Source organism: Dendronephthya gigantea, unplaced genomic scaffold (assembly GCF_004324835.1).
Source record: "Dendronephthya gigantea isolate DGI-Jeju-01 unplaced genomic scaffold, DenGig_1.0 000117F, whole genome shotgun sequence".
Lineage (NCBI taxonomy): Eukaryota > Metazoa > Cnidaria > Anthozoa > Malacalcyonacea > Nephtheidae > Dendronephthya > Dendronephthya gigantea.
Window position 1 is genome coordinate 299,798 of NW_021163127.1, and position 13,588 is coordinate 313,385.

At 37.3% G+C, this 13,588-nt stretch overlaps 2 protein-coding genes across 2 annotated transcripts; both read left to right on the forward strand.

Annotated features, from left to right (window-relative positions):
* Window positions 1-4,334: 4,334 nt before the first annotated feature.
* On the forward strand, window positions 4,335-5,204 carry LOC114535413 (ATP-dependent DNA helicase PIF6-like). Its single transcript, XM_028556729.1, has one exon. The coding sequence runs from the start codon at window positions 4,335-4,337 to the stop codon at window positions 5,202-5,204; it is 870 nt and encodes a 289-aa protein (XP_028412530.1).
* A 2,947-nt stretch (window positions 5,205-8,151) lies between these two features.
* On the forward strand, window positions 8,152-11,385 carry LOC114535414 (HMG domain-containing protein 3-like). The gene is made up of 8 exons (XM_028556730.1): window positions 8,152-9,220; window positions 9,311-9,447; window positions 9,628-9,807; window positions 9,910-10,141; window positions 10,263-10,393; window positions 10,522-10,647; window positions 10,728-10,954; window positions 11,106-11,385. The coding sequence occupies exons 1-8, from the start codon at window positions 8,152-8,154 to the stop codon at window positions 11,383-11,385; spliced, it is 2,382 nt and encodes a 793-aa protein (XP_028412531.1).
* Window positions 11,386-13,588: the final 2,203 nt, after the last annotated feature.

Consider the following 13,588-nt stretch of genomic DNA (forward strand, 5'->3'; position numbering starts at 1 on the left):
TCATTTAATGAAATGTCATGCAACAATGTGTATGTCCCACTGTTATTTAGATTGGCCAATGATGTCGAGGAAAATCCAGGACCAACAATATTTAATGTGGTTGATCCCACAAAAACCATATGTGCCAATTTTAGTCAAGGTGGTGATACAATGAAATTCTGAGAAAATTCTGGTAAACAATGTGTAGCAATGTCTTTAACTGCTATAATTCATAATTATATAACAAATGTTACTTGCTGGGATTCTTCACTTTTGAATAGCATACTTTGTGTTGGAGATAATCTTTATACATTTATAAGTAGGTCTATTAATAAAAGCTTTTTGCTGGAAATAGTTTCAATTTTTGATAGCATGTATCATTTAAATTACAGTGACCCATTAGCCGGTGATTTATTTATGGAACTACCAATTTTCCTTACTACACTTTAGAAGATGTTCTTGGTAGTCTATTTTCCAATTTACAACTGAATTGTAGGGAATGCCAGTTGACTATAAATGCTAACACTGTTGCAATTTTTAAAACTTCTGAAGAGAATTTCAAAATTTTTTATTCCCGTTCAAGAGATTTATATCCAAAAGAATTGTCTGTGACTATTGTCGAGGCTAAAGGTAAAAATGACACATTTAAAGATGTTACTGTGAGGAAACAGAAAGTACATTAAGCGTTATTGTGGCTAATGCAAAATGATCCATATTATGCTAACTTACAAGTTGATGAAGATGCATTAAATTTATTACCAGAGAATGGTGTACCACCAAACCTTATGACTGTTGAGACTGATGACAATATAGTCTCAGGTGATAACTGTTCTCCCGATGCGGGACCTCCTACTGATAACCCAACATATGATATTGTGTATAATGATTCTACAGAAATGAGTAGTTTTCTACCTGTTGGTGAACAACAAAAACAGGAGATACAAGCTGTTAGAAGTCAGCTTACTGAAAATGACCCAATGCAATGGCCGTCAGTTGAAAACAAACCTTTAAATGAGTATCAGATAGCACATCTAGCTACAATGGCTTTCCCAACATTATTTCCAGATGGGAAAGGTGATCCTACTAATCAAGGACTTTTGAGAGATGTATCTCTTCAGGATTGGACAAAGCATCTTTTAAAATTTGCTAAAATTATTGATGCTAAATGGGTCTACCGTTTTGCCAACCATCCCAGATGTTCTTACTGGGCCTTTAACCTGATTCAGAGAAAACGAATCTTACAACAAAGTGGGATATTCCTAAAACATAACCCAGGTGAAACACATCTCACCATTGATGAACTGCAAAAAATGGCTGCCGGTAACACTGCTAATGCATTTATGTCTAAAGTGTCCAGATATGTCGGCAACATTTCTGGCACTAATGCTTACTGGAATAAAGTAAAAGACGAACTCAAAGCTATAATAACTACTGTTGGAACACCAACATTATTTTTTCCTCTGGAGACATGCATTGGCCTGAGTTACATGCTTTGTTTAATGCTGGTGCTGATTGTGGAACTGGTAATACTACCAGTCAAGTCAGACAGCAAAATGTCATTAATAATTCATATCTTGTAGACTGGTTTTTTACCCAGAGATTGGAAAGCTTTGTAAAACACTAGCTTTATGAAACACTTGGTGCAAAATGGCACTGGTTTAGATATGAATACCAAGGTAGAGGTAGTATTCATTGTCATGGTACTGCTAAACTAAATAATGACCAAGGGTTGTGTCAACTTACTCAAACTGCTTTGAAAGGTTTCTTAGCTCAAAAATTTAAAGATGAGAATGATTGTTCTGACACAACTGAACTAGATCAGGAAGCAGCTGACACAGTATGTCAGTATGTTGATTGGTTACTATCAACTGTCAATCCTAATCCACCAGATAAGGATATGTGGATAAGACCTGAGATTCATCCATGTCAAAGAAAGCATCAGGACATTCCTGAACATGAAAAACAATCAGATTATGTAGATCTGTTAAATATGGTTCAACTACACACTCATTGTAGTAGTAGCTATTGTCTAAGAAAAAAGTCAAATGAGACTGAATTGAAATGTAGATTTAATTTCCCATTTGATAATTGTCCACAGACAAAGTTAGAATTTGAAAAAATACAAACTTCAGGTGATAATGAACATTATAGAGCAGGAGCGGATCTAGGAATTTTCATACCCTAGTCAAAAATTTTCGGTCCGACTACCGCAGGTACATTTCCTCGCTATTATTTTTTCGGAATACAGATCATACATATTACAGATCATATTACACCACACTATACAACAAACTATGCTTTTATAAGCTTTAAACTTCGACTTTCATGTTTCAGCAAAGAAATTTGTAAATCTGTGTGCTAAACTGGTTTGTTAGATAAAAATGCTGACAGGAAAGCTTCAGTTGATGTAAATATTAAATGATATGAAATTATAATCAGCTCTAAATGACCTTTTGGTCTGACCGGGAACCGCTAATGTATGCAAATACAATAACAAACCTGGCTCATACATTTATAGTGCCACAAAACATATTAAGTTCTGTTCATTATTATTGTAATATATTGCTTATATGAAAATCAACAGAATTATTTACCTTAATGCTGTACACTTCTTACCAAGAAGGAAAATTTCTTGGCAGCATATTGTTTGTGTCGTAAATAGCAGCAAGAAGCTCTTCGACTGATTTGCTGTGAATTTACCATGCATTTGAATTTGCGCGAATTTCCTTCGAAAGATCTGCCTTTTGCAAATGGAATCGCAGACCTGATTGTCTCGTACTCATAGACTGGCATTATCAATTCGCATGAGCAATCGAATATTCGATAAAAAAACTTCTGCAAATTTGAAACTTTGCAAACTTAAATGTTATCATTATTCCTATTGACTGAAGTTGACTAGATTACCCCACGCAGCAAACTAGTCAAACACATCAAGCCAATCAGAAGCCATAAGTTTTCTTTAGACAGCCAATCAGAACGCAAGAATATTATGCAATTTAGTCAACCCCCCGCAAACTTTAGTCAAAATGCGAATTCACCAATCAAATGGCTTGAATCTGCCTCAGATTAGTCAAAATTCACGCAGTCATCCACTTTTTTTAACTAATCTGAGTACTTGTAAGTTTTTACTTAAAAGAGGACTACATTGTTGATGAGCAATATGATGTTGTTGATCTAAACAGTTTTAGTGAAATGCAAAAACTTGCCTTTCACATTGTTAAGTCTTATTTTGATGATACATCACCTGAAAAAGATCCATTATGTCTAATTATAAATGGTGTTGCAGAGACAGGTAAAAGTTACCTTATTAATGCTCTTAGAAATGTTTTGCAAAGTAAATGTGCGATTGCTGCTACCACAGGTAAAGCAGCTTGTAACATTGTGCACTCCCTGTTAAAGTTACCTATAGGGTCAAGAGGCAATAAAGACTCAACAGGACAAAGCTTGTGTAGATTACAGGAGAGTGTTAAAAACATTGGGTACATCATTATTGATGAATACTCCATTGCAAACAAGCAACTGGTTATAATGACAAAGTATTTGGTGGAAAATCACTAATTACTCCGGCGTCAGCGACGGAGTTGAAAATTCGCCCTGGTTTTGTTTTGTTGTTGTCTTTTTTTTTTTTTTTTTATTTTTCGTCGTCGCAAGTCTGAATGGCGCGAAACATTGTAGTATTTAAAATGTGTATGTAACCGTATTTATCTACGTCCCAGTCTTATCTGCTAAGAGTTGTGGTGCACAGCTTTGGCTAATTTTCCGATGCGCGATTCGATTTTGCTCGCATGATACAGCAATTCCTCCAAGAGCAACAAATAAACCGTTCTTTTCACGCTTTTCGACTAAGTTTAGATTGAATTGGGGTAAGAATATATTTAATACATGTAGATTTTGGTCCTATTTTAATAATATCGCTGCTATTTCGCCGTTTAACAAGATGATGTGGTCGTGTATGGGCGCGTTGAACGTCGTAGTTTGCACAGGATTGAACATTTAATATAACTATATAAGCGCGAATTCCAAAGGCAAAGTGTAAGACAAAGCGAATATATCATGCAGTTTATTTACGTTTTTGAACAATTGAACTTCTATACTTTTTAAAGTACAATGTCCTTTTGAATTTCGCGATCGAACATTTAGGTTCGCAAGGCATCTAAATGCGAATATGAACTGTATTGTTTATGTTCAGAAGCTCTATATTGTAGACTGGCACGTGCGCCGGAGTTAACGCCAGAACAGGCGTCTTGTTTTATCTGGTAATCCAGGTCAATTGCCACCAGTGGCAGATAGATAAGCCTCTTTATCATGCTAAACCATCAAATGCTGTTGGCGAACAAGGTTATCAAGCATATCATATGTTTGACAAAGTTGTTAAGCTCACTGTAAATCAACATGTGCAAGGTATGACATCTGAACAAATACAGTTCAGAGATTTGTTGTTACGACTTCGCAAAGGTGAGTCGACAGTCAATGACTGGAAATTACTTCTGACACGTCAACCATCAAATGTCACCAATTTATGTGACTTTGAAGATCCTACTAGACTCTTCTATAGTAATGAACAAGTTGCAGATTACAATAATGAACAGCTAACAAAACTTGAGCATCCAATTGCTCATATTAATGGTTGCCATTCCTCTGTATTGCCCAAAAAGATGCCCTCAGATGATATGTCTGGGTTGGAACCTGTTGTATTTCTAGCAAAAGGTGCTAGAGTTATGTTAACCATGAATTTGTGGTCAAGTGTTGGCCTCTGTAATGGAGCTACTGGAACAGTTGTTGATATTGTCTATCAGAATAACCATCAACCACCTGACTTGCCTATTGTGGTCATTACTGAGTTTGAGAACTATAGAGGTCCTGTTTTTAATATGAACAAACCATCTTGCGTTTCAATATGTCCAATCACAGTCTCCTCACAGTCAGAAACTGGTTTTCATGAGCGGCAACAGCTGCCTCTGAGACTCGCCTTGGCTCTAACAATACACAAGAGCCAAGGACTTACTCTTCCAAAAGCTTGGATAGATATTGGAAAATCAGAAAGAACTGCTGGAGTTTCATACCTTGCCATAAGCAGAGTGAAGTCGCTTTCATCTTGCGTCATTGATCCCATGACATATGAACGATTAACAAGTTTGAAATCATCAGCTAATTTACAATACAGGCTTGAGGAAGAAAACCACCTAGATCGTTTAGCACTGACTACCAATAGCAGTGCATTTTAAATTGACAAACAATGGAGTTTTAAATTAGACATGGAATTCTGTTATAGGTCGCATTACGCTTTATTCTGTATGTTAACTGTGATCTGTATCTTATATTAATTGTATATTTATTGCCACTGTATGTGTGAAAGTATGTTCAACGCATTATATGGTAAGTTTTTTTTTACTTCAATCCCCCTTTACAACGATCATTAGGCTAGGCTTAGGGCTATTGTAGTGTATTCTAAAAATTATGTTCTTTTTTTTTTGTAGATTCTTACTTCAGGAGAGAAATTGAAAGAGCAACTGAATTAGCAAACACAATGGCATTACTGGACACTGGTTTTTGCCAAAAACATTGGAATTTAACCAGACTGTTCAAATAATTGGATTACAGTAAATAACAAAAACACAATCAAACTGTAGTGTGTTAGTCATCTTATGAAATTGATTTGTGTAAGAAAGTCAAGAAACATGATTTTGCGCAAAACAAGAGTAATACAGGAAGAGACATGTACGGTATACTTTTACCTGTTGGTCGTACGGTATCAGTGGACAACTGAACCAAATTCATGTACCGTCGTGGCATACCTGGTAATTCGAAATGACGTCATTTAATTTGTTAAACTTGATTATCAAGCACTATAGTATTACTGGACACTGGTTTTTGCTGAAAATATTGCAATTACTATGGATTTGTTCAAACTGAAAACACTATGATTCGGCGACACAACTATGATGTGCACTCATCTTTTGAAAATGATCCGTGCAGGAAAGTGAAGAGACATGATTTTACGTGCAAAAAGTGTAATATAGTAATACACAAAAGAGACATGTACAGTATACTGTTACTTGTCGGTTGTACAGCATCCGTGGGCAACTGAACCAAATTTATTTGGCGTCACGGGCCTGGTTACTACAAAAAGGTTACTACGCTTTCCAGTTGAGTTTAGAATGACAATACTAGTTTTGTCCCAGACTCCAAAAAGAATTTATTTTGTGCGAGAAAGGTGTTCTTTCTTGATAAAAATGCGTGGATCTTTTAGGGAGAAGTTGAGACCTCTGCCTCTGCCAGCAGGGAAAGGAAAAAGTCACAAAATACACAAGTTTTTACGACATACCGCGGATTTTCTATGCAGAGCCAAACTTTGTGCAGATTACATTAAGAATATTTGCGTGGAAAATTATCTGCAAAGGCAAGAATATTTGCGTAGGAAAATTCCCTGCGAAGGCAAAACGTTTCGGTCTGGGCTTTTTCAAGGCAATTTAGGTCATACTGCCACACCTTTATCTTTAGATTTAGTTGATTCCACCCCATATGTCAGCCTAAAAGCACTTAATTAACTCATTTTTGCCGATTTTTTATATAAACATACATTGATGATATGAACTCGGGTCACCGGCGATAATATTTTACAATCATAAAAACATCGAAAAAAAAATTTGGGCAAAAAAGCCAGAAATCTGCCCCTTAGGTCTAATTTTACATCAGAAATCGATTTCCGGGATCAAATTTACCCTACAATCTCGTGCAAAAATAATGAGACACTTTACATTTTTACAAACGTTTTCCGACTGGCGCCCCATCCCCCCCAAAACAATGTTGTAAATGTGTTGTTGAATATCCCCTTACTTCAAAACATGTTGAAACAACATTGTTTTGGGGGGGAGGGGGGCAAAAACTACTTTTTATAGGATAAATACTTCAATAAATAGCTTGTCTCAAACATTTTTGCACAAGATCAATCTCGTGCAAAAATAATGAGACACTTTACATTTTTACAAACGTTTTCCGACTGGCGCCCCCTCCCCCCCAAAACAATGTTGTAAATGTGTTGTTGAATATCCCCTTACTTCAAAACATGTTGAAACAACATTGTTTTGGGGAGGAGGGGGGCAAAAACTACTTTTTATAGGATAAATACTTCAATAAATAGCTTGTCTCAAACATTTTTGCATGAGATTGTAGAAGGAAGCTGTTATTACGCACTGTTCACAAGGTCTAAAGAGATTGGCTAAGACAAATATTTAGTGGCCATGGTGGTCGACCAATCACATGTCGGAAGCGAATAAGATGTCTCTAAGATGTCTCTAAGATGTCTCTTTATACATCCGTTTATAACTCACAGGCTGTTATGATACTTACGCACGTGTGATATTATTAAATTTTGAACTAGATCGAGGCACAAAATATGCGCGTGCTGTTGTTTATAACTCAGAGGCTATTATGATACTTGCGCATGTGTGATATAATTAAATTTTGAATGATACTTATATATGCATGTGTGATATTATTATTAAATTTTGAATGATACTTATATATATGCAAGTGTGATATTGTTAAATTATGTTCAAGCTATCAAAACTGAGCCACATGAAATATCAGAACCATGTAATATCTTTTTGGTAATATCCAGCTGTCATTGCAAAGACAAAATCTATAGAACCATATAATATCTAGCGTACGATATAGACGTATGTATCCGCCTGGCTTTTCAGGGTGTCTGCGAGTGTGATATTGTTAAATTATGTTCAAGCTATCAAAACTGAGCCACATGAAATATCAGAACCATGCAATATCTTTTTGGTAATATCCAGCTGTCATTGCAAAGACAAAATCTATAGAACCATATAATATCTAGCGTACGATATAGACGTATGTATCCGCCTGGCTTTTCAGGGTGTCTGCGCACAGGCTATGTAATATCTTATGGGGCGTTTTCGCAATGTCCTGCTGTCAGGGCAAATGTAATATCTTATGGGGCGTTTTCGCAATGTCCAGCTGTCAGAGCAAAGATAAAATCTTGCACAAACAAACCTAAATATTTTTGTCAAAAAAGCTAGAAAAGTATACCTTTAGGCATTATACACCCATGCAGGTATTCAAACTAGTCGTATTTAAAATAGTCAAGAAACAAAGTCGTCCAGAATTGTTAACAGCATTTAGTTCAAAAGTGTACTGAAAGCAATGAGCAAACGTGGCCGTGGTTCCTGCCCTAACTGCAATGCAGCGTACTTCAATCGCTCAAAACCACCACAATGTGGAATGTGCGGTCACACGTTAGGAGGAACATTCGAACCCTCGAGTAAGAAAATGAAGTATTCTCCTCAAGCAGTAGAGGTTTGTGAAAGTATATTTAGCGTCAAAACCAGCACAAAAGATGATCGCTGTTTTGTTACCACCGATGGTACTATGTGGTTTTGTAGCGTGGAGGCCTGCAAGATTGTAAGGTCAGTGTCACACCAGTCATCGCGCTTGGCCAATTTTAGTTGCCGTCATGTAGACGAAGCCAAGGATTGCACTAAAACTCCGCCAGTTGCTATTCTGAAACCGGATTTAGATAAATTTGTTGGTAGTGAAAGCCTTAAAAGTTCCTTACAATCAATATTAAATTCAGCTGCATGTATGCAGAATTGTGTCATACAGGTGTCTGATAGAATGTTTTGTGTGCTGGGACAGACTTCAGCAAGCAATCCCCTCGGATACTGTCATGTCCGCAAAGGGACAAAAGATTGCGATTACGTTTGTACAGGAAAAGACTGTCGGGGATTCGCGGCAAAAGGGAACAGTAAGACGAAATCAATGTGTACACACATAGCTTTGCTACGGTCATGCTTTGTCGCTACTAGTAACGACGTCATTTCTTCTGCTGGTGAATCATCGACAGTGGTTGGTTCAACAGATGACGCAGCCGACGAAACGAGCCAACGTAGTTCGACACTGACTTTGGCAGAAAGGGTAAAAGTCCTGCCATATGTTCTACCCAGTGAGTTGTTGCATTCCATAGCGAAGAGGGATGCTTCAACATTACTTGGTGTTGGCGAAGGTTGGCCAAATAGTTTCAAACCTGATTTTGGAAAATGTCAGCTATGTGGCTCCGAGTTAGGTGACTGCCGTACCCATCCAGGGCAATCTCAAGACAACACATGCTATCTTATTACAGAACTTAACCCCTTCAAAGAAGTAAATATTATGGTGAAAATATGCTCATCCCGCGTTTGTTCTGCCATGCATCAAGCGTCGGTGGAAAAACTAGGTAGGGATAAAATAATATAATACTATATATGTATCCAAAACTCTACGTCGGTGAGCTTTATTATTAATTTTAGTAATTATTTCCATATAGGTTTGTTTAACGTCTCCGACAAAGTTTTGGTTTCGCTGGATATCCTATTGGAATTCAGGGAGTTTTTTAAGAAAGGGCAACCTATTGGAAATATTATTCATGCAAAGGTTCAAACTCTGAAAGCCAAATGCAAGGAGGTTAGTTCATGTAATGAAATAATGTTTCAGCTTGGTTGCTTTGAATGCTATAGCTTCGTCGAGTTCGTTCCAGATACAGGACGAATTTCGGAGCTCAATATATGCGTGTCCATGAGAACATATAAGAACGAGTCTAACCTGTTTCTTAATTAAACTTATTTATCTATATATTTCTTTTAGAATTCTGTCCCGACAGATAGGGAGATGGCGTACATCGAGGATTTACTCTATAATGGTTTTTATAGTTTTGAGATGATAACGGAAAGAAATCTCGATGACGTGGTCTGTGGTATATGTGGTGTATACCCTGAAATATGTTTGGGCGATGGCAATGAAAAAAATTCTTGCACAAACCGTCAGGTTTGAAATATTTTATACTACACGTGTATATATTATATGCTATATGTTAAATTGCGATGAACTCAAACGGCGCTATGCCATTTTCTTTATATTTTATAATAGGTCAACTATACTAAAGATGATGAGGAGCGCAAAGATATGGTTCCATTACAAGAGTTCCTTAAAAAACTTCGACGTCGTTGGCTCGAGAAAACGGTTTATACAAGATCAAAGGATAAGTTTTCAGTCGCGATAGAGGAACTGCCACCCATAATTGCACCTAGTCTCACTGGAACCGCAATAAACACCGAGACTGAAAAGAAAAGTGTGTACCTTAAGTCACATCAGCCGACAGGTTAGGGACGTCCAAATGTCTTGAATAATGATATAACAGTAGGATATCCCGATAAGTCTCCTACATTTTGGCTGAAAACTGTGGCTATTATATACTGATTCTGGAACGTTCATATGTTCAGGTGATCCGGCACTCCTACACAAGTTTATCTCAGAAGGAAAAGTTGATATGGATGTACTTAAAGAATGCGACGCAAAGTTTATCAACGATATAGCCCTAGCTTGTGGGATACCTATAACAGGGAAATCTAAGGTTTGCTGATTATAGCTAAATGCAGTTAATTATAAGTTTATAACATAAGATTTATCGGAGTCTTATATAATTATGTTTCAGTTTCTGCTTTTAAAACTGCTTGCTAAAAATATTTATTATCATTGCAGCAATACTTGTGTGGCGTACTGCATGACTTGTACGGGAGCATTTTAATTGGTAACTGTCCATGTCATGGTTTTGGGAAAGTGCCCGGACACACAGGTGGATTTTATCATTTGCTTTGCCACCACGGGGTGAGTTGTAACAATTAAAACGTAATACGCGATCGTATGGTCATGTAGCCTATTTAATTGGTATTTGAATTTTTTCCTAGGCAACAGTTGCGTCTAAATTTTTGGCGCTGACGGAGTCTGTTAGGGATGCTGCTGACCTGTACCTGTCTTTGAAACACCCCCCTGTTGTGTTTATTAATGACACGCCTTGCGGATTTGTTCGTCACCTTGAATGCAGGGATCCCAAAACAGCCGAAAAGTTGTGGGGAATGAATGCTGGGTGTTTTGAAAAGCCTGAATTAGGAAGAAAACCTAAGGAACACAAATGGTACTGCCACACACACTGCCACAGTCGACACAACTGCCACAGTCGCCACAACTGCCACAGTCGCCACAACTGCCACGGTCGCCACAACTGCCACAACTGCCACGGTCGCCACAACTGCCACGGTCGCCACAACTGCCACAGTCGCCACAAGTGCCACAGTCGCCACAAGTGCCACAACTGCCACAGTCGCCACAACTGCCACAGTCGACACAACTGCCACAGTTGACACAACTGCCACAGTCGCCACAACTGCCACAGTCGCCACAACTATCACAGTCGCCACAACTGCCACAGTCGCCACAACTGCCACAGTCGCCACAGTTGCCACAACAACCACTACATCTTTGTCACCACTACCACCTTTCCAACCACTAGCCTCTCACAATCACAACAGAATGTATGATTCTTACACAAACAAAATTAATATTTGAACTTGATGTCTTAAGGAATTAATATTTGAACTTAATAGCTTAAAGAGATTAATGTTTGAACAGTGAAACTATATGATTGGTTGACCACCACGACCACTGCAACATGGCCAAGAACCAATCAGCTACAACCTTTGAAACAGTGCTGTCTGACTCGGAGGAAGGAGTGGAGGAAGGCATTAGGGAGTTTTGTTACATTTTCCAACCGCATGACAACATTCTGAGCATGCGGTAAGCACGCGCTTAGCAACAATGATCGCTTAGAACTTATAAAATGCTATTTTCTCTGCTTCTTTTGCACATCCTACCCCAACAATTACTCAGAATTAAAACAGAATGATAGTATGTAAAATTCAGACATTTTAAATAACACAGAGAACAAAAAAAGCGAGAAAATACTGAATTTCTAAAGTAAATACTGAATTTCTAAAGTATATGGTTGCTATGGGGTAATGGGGAGTAATTTGAGATAACAAAGCAACCTATTATTTTGATTCATGTTTTGACTTATAATACAAATGCAGTTTATTACTAAATGCGGGTTTGAAAATACTATTTAAATCGTCTTTTCAATCTCTATCGTTTGGTGGTATTCTGGGGTCTGTATCCCAAATACTTGCTGAGAGGTGTGGCCATATGGCCTATAAATTGCCTTGAAAAACAACAGTTAAAATTTGAAACATGCATAGTGTCATAATAAAAATTTTGCCAATACAAAAAGGTTGTTTTGCGATGAATTTTTAGCTCAGTGGGCTAGACATTCGGCTCAAGCGTTCCAAAACTTTGACGTAGTTCTTAGAATTTTTCTTTAGATTTTTTAAAGCTTTTTTTCCTGAACACAAGGTAACTTTCTTAAAGTTTCAAGGGTTAAACCAACCTCGTTCCGTTTCATACGCTGTACTTCAGATGTGCCCAATACATTAATGACAATAGATAATGAGGTAAAATCTTAAAGGAAAAAATCTTATATTAAAGAAATTAACAACTTCTATGACATCTCTTTGTGCATTGCCTTTTATTCCACCTGTTAAGGCCATGGAGTGGAATGCAGTTGCTTCTTGAAACTTATAACTTTGTGGGTTACATTTTAAATCAACAAAATTGAGCTCCCCATGTACCCCCTCAATCATATCCATTGAAAGTTCATTGTATGCATAAGTGTTATTTTACTGCACAAATCGTATGTTGTTTTAATACTTTTTATTAAATTCAGATTTAGGCCATTAAGTTTCAAATTTATTGTTTTTTAAGTAAATAATTTTTAAATTTTTCTAAATGAAATATGTTACGCGGGCATTCAAACACATACGGGCGCTGGACGGTATTCTATTACTTTCATTCCCATGGCCTAAATCAGAGTTGAATAGTGACTTGTGCAAGAATGCATTCAATGTTGTGTGACCAGCACAAAATAAATTACACTACAGTTATTTTGAAGAAGAATGTTGAATACAACATCAGATTACCCCACTCATTGTTGCCAGAGTTGGATACTTCTCAATAATATCCTTGATAGGAATAGCTGTGGTCAATATGTCCTCTCTTTTTGTTTCATATGTAGCTTCCATAAGAGCTTTGATTTTTCCCTTGTCTTGCCTGTTTATCTGTTTGGAGGTTTAATTAATTTGTCACAACAGCAAATTAATTTTGTCACAACCGCAAAATAATTTTGTCACAATCGCGAATTAATTTTCTCACTGCAACCAACAATTAATTTTGCCTCTTTCAAACCCACTGTATTGTGATCCTCTTCGACCGCCAGGTCTCTTGGAAGATAGCTACAACATCGATGAAATCCGGTAAATGGTACATCCAAAGAAACATATTGCAAAGTCTTTCTTAGCTTCCGGAACTGACAAACTAACAAATTGTGAAATGACAAAATGCCAGCTTGTCAAACACGTCGAGGTCGAATTCTACGGGAGCAAAACAAAGGCGGTTTCGCACTTTTTCTTCAAAATTTAAGAAGTGTGGTGAGTCTCTTTAATGACATAGAACAGCAGCCATTAGAGACAGACATTCTAACTGAAGCAAGAAACAGGGTACTGGATGCAACTACATGGATGCAAGTACATCAAAAGACAGAGACAGGGTTATTGAATCCACATTTAACTTCGACATACTGCATATAAAATGAGTCTATCTAATGAGTCCAGAATCTATGTGCCACAGACTATTTGGGGTTGGGACATAGTATTTTCTACGA